The sequence below is a fragment of the Cynara cardunculus genome, assembly GCF_001531365.2.
Source record: "Cynara cardunculus var. scolymus isolate 2C chromosome LG 17, CcrdV1, whole genome shotgun sequence".
Classification (NCBI taxonomy): domain Eukaryota; kingdom Viridiplantae; phylum Streptophyta; class Magnoliopsida; order Asterales; family Asteraceae; genus Cynara; species Cynara cardunculus.
This window is the reverse complement of record NC_037544.1, coordinates 6,038,984-6,041,864: the sequence shown is the minus strand read 5'-3', so window position 1 is coordinate 6,041,864 and position 2,881 is coordinate 6,038,984. Positions and strand designations below refer to the sequence as shown.

The 2,881-nt window shown below is 35.0% G+C and overlaps 1 protein-coding gene across 1 annotated transcript; it reads right to left on the bottom strand.

The window, feature by feature from the left end:
* Nucleotides 1-1,167: 1,167 nt before the first annotated feature.
* On the bottom strand, nucleotides 1,168-1,857 carry LOC112500545. The gene has a single exon (XM_025104047.1). It carries the CDS (start codon nucleotides 1,855-1,857, stop codon nucleotides 1,168-1,170), a length of 690 nt encoding a protein of 229 aa, XP_024959815.1.
* Nucleotides 1,858-2,881: the final 1,024 nt, after the last annotated feature.

The following is a 2,881-nucleotide window of genomic DNA, read 5'->3' as shown; positions in this document are numbered from 1 at the left end:
TATTCATATTCCATAAATATTCAAATCATAATAAATGAACTCCAATCATTTCTATAAATATCTCAATTAATTGGGTTGCAAAGGTTGTACAAATGCATAAGGCTGTAAAAGAAATATACCCTATATATATATATATATATTAATAGAGATATACACACATATCGGGTCAGACCGGGACAGACCAATGATCACCATCCGCCATAAAATCTTCGAATATGTCCACGATCCACTCCCCATCTCCTATAAGAAATCTCCAAACCTGACCCGAAAATTTTGGTGTTCGATTATCACCATTGATTTCAAGGGTTTTTTGACATCCCTAACTATCCGGAAAAAAAAAAAAAAAACTTGGTTTTGATAATACTACAATGAATGTCAGAATATGTAAAATGGAGAAATTGTCGAAACTTAAAAGTGATTTTTATTTCAGCATTTTCTAACGTTTATTTTCTTTATTTTGTTTTATAGAAACTCTAAAAATATAAACCGGAGTTTCTCTAGCGAACAAAGAGCGAGGAATTACGTATTTATCAAAATATTAATTTGCACGGCCATTTACTCGAATACTTATCCAAGAAATACTTATCGATAAGAGTTAACATTTTTACTTCACCAAAGTAAGATTGTAGTTCATTAAAACGATATCCGTCTAAAAGTTTCTATCGTCGATCTATCGCTAATACCTATCCGTCGCTGATTTCGCCACTGATTGCATCACCAACGACCTTTTGACCCACGGACTATCAACGACCGATCCAAGCATTAGCTACAGATGAGCGACGGCTTGGTCTGTCGGTAATATTGCTTAGTTTTGTAGTGTACCATGTAAGCGCTTACTAGGTAAGAATCATCATCCTCACTTATCAGATAAGACTCTTCATTCTTTTTCACTACTTTATTGTATAAGGTTTTTGATAAATTAATGACCCAATAAATGCATACTAAACTAAACAGAATGAGATATTTAAAAATGTGCATTATTAATAGGTAATGGGCAGTTTTTTTTAAACAAACTTTATAATATTGACTTGCTAAAATAAATTCAAATAAAAAGAAAAAGAAAACAATCCCTTGAAATGCATGCATATCCGTAACATATGATTTGAAAATCATAACTCACATTTTTTAAGTTAATTTCTAATTACCAACTCCACTACATTTGATACATCAATGTCCATATTTAGCCTTGTAATCCTGCCATAGTTGGTCAACGGGTTTTCCCGTCAAGTCTTCAAAATACTTAACGTCATAAGTAACCCTCATCAACTTATTAAGTTTCGCCACAAAGGCCGGGGTGATCCCGTCACAATACTCAAGAAACCGGGCTGTCACAGCATACCCTTTGTCCCACCTATCCCCATCCCCCGGATTTGCAAACCCCCATTGCGTGTGGTTTGCTCTTAGAACCGTATAGTCCGCGATCCCTTCTATCAACCCTGAAGGCGTCGTACCTTCACCATTCCATTGAAACACATGGGTCATCTCATGCAACATAAGCGACGTGAATTGCCATTTCAAGTCCCCCACTAGCCCATTTATATAACTCGAACTAACATTGATATTGTTATTGCCCCACGCGATCCCCGCGGCTTCATCGAACTCTACGATGTACGTGTTGACGGAATCTACTTGCTTTTGGTCGGAGGGGTCGTTTTGTTGGAAGATCGCAGACCATATGTAGTTGTTAATGGTGCCCATTATTTGCTTCGTGAAGGGATTTCCGATCTTATTGTTGAAACGGATGCCGCCTGGAGTGGCGGCAGCGACGTTGATCACTCGGTACTCGAGGGCCGCGATTCCATGGAACGATAAGGAGAAGGTTAGGAAGGTATATACGAAGAACGAGTGGGGAGCCATTGATCATCTATCGATTCGATCAAGGTGCTTGCAGTGAAAGGATGGATCTGTGTGTATATATATTATGTGGATGCATACAGATGTCCATAATTATGTATATTCAGTTCCATTTCAGTCGTCTGAATGTGTGTGTATATATATGTTAATGTTGAGCTATAATTGCTTAGCGATTTATGAGGCATTAATTTTTGACTTAATTAATGGTAATACGTTACTTCTTGTTTTTATTTTATCGTTTTATTGGAATTTTAGAATGTTTTAAATTGATTTTTTTAAACGGAGAAAATGCAGATTTTGGGGCTAATTTTTGCTTGAAAATATTTTTCATAACACGTAAATTAATAGATGAAAGATGGTAAAATTCTACAAATTAATTTGAAAATTCAAGACATTATAACAAAATTAGGTTTATAGAACATTCCCGATCTCTAAGTGTCCCAATAGACCGTTTTATAGGACTTAATTTATATGACCAAAATATAAAACATTATAATAAGTTTATATGACGCTTTTGTACGTTTTAACAAGTTTTTGAGGACATTTTTAATACAAAGTGTCGTATTAGCAACTTTATAGGACATTTTTGAGAAATTGTCGTATAAAATCAATTTTTTATAGGACAATTTTTAAAATAGTGTCCTATAAAGTTGATAATGGGACGTTTTATATTAAAACTGTCCTAAAAAACTTATTACGACATCAAAAGTCATATAAACTTATTCTGACCAATAAGAATTTTTGAAATTGAAATTTACGTAAAAAGTTGTGGTGAAGAACTTGCAGGAAGGTGACAATAACGACATGAGAAGATTAGGGGCGGACCTATCAAGAATCGAGCGAGATCTTAACGACCTGCTCACTCGTTTTGTTGTAAGAGAAAAAGTTGGCGTCTGAAGGTGCACCTGCTCACTCGTTTTGTACCCAAATTTATAAATAGATATCAAATATGAGGGAGATTGTTTAGATGCTTAGATTAAATCGAGAGACAATAGGTTGCAAGTACAATTCCTACATCTAGCAACTA

Bases quoted from the DNA above. Each gene is read 5' to 3' on its own strand.
- LOC112500545 (XM_025104047.1), bottom strand. From the start codon at position 1,857: ATGGCTCCCCACTCGTTCTTCGTATATACCTTCCTAACCTTCTCCTTA.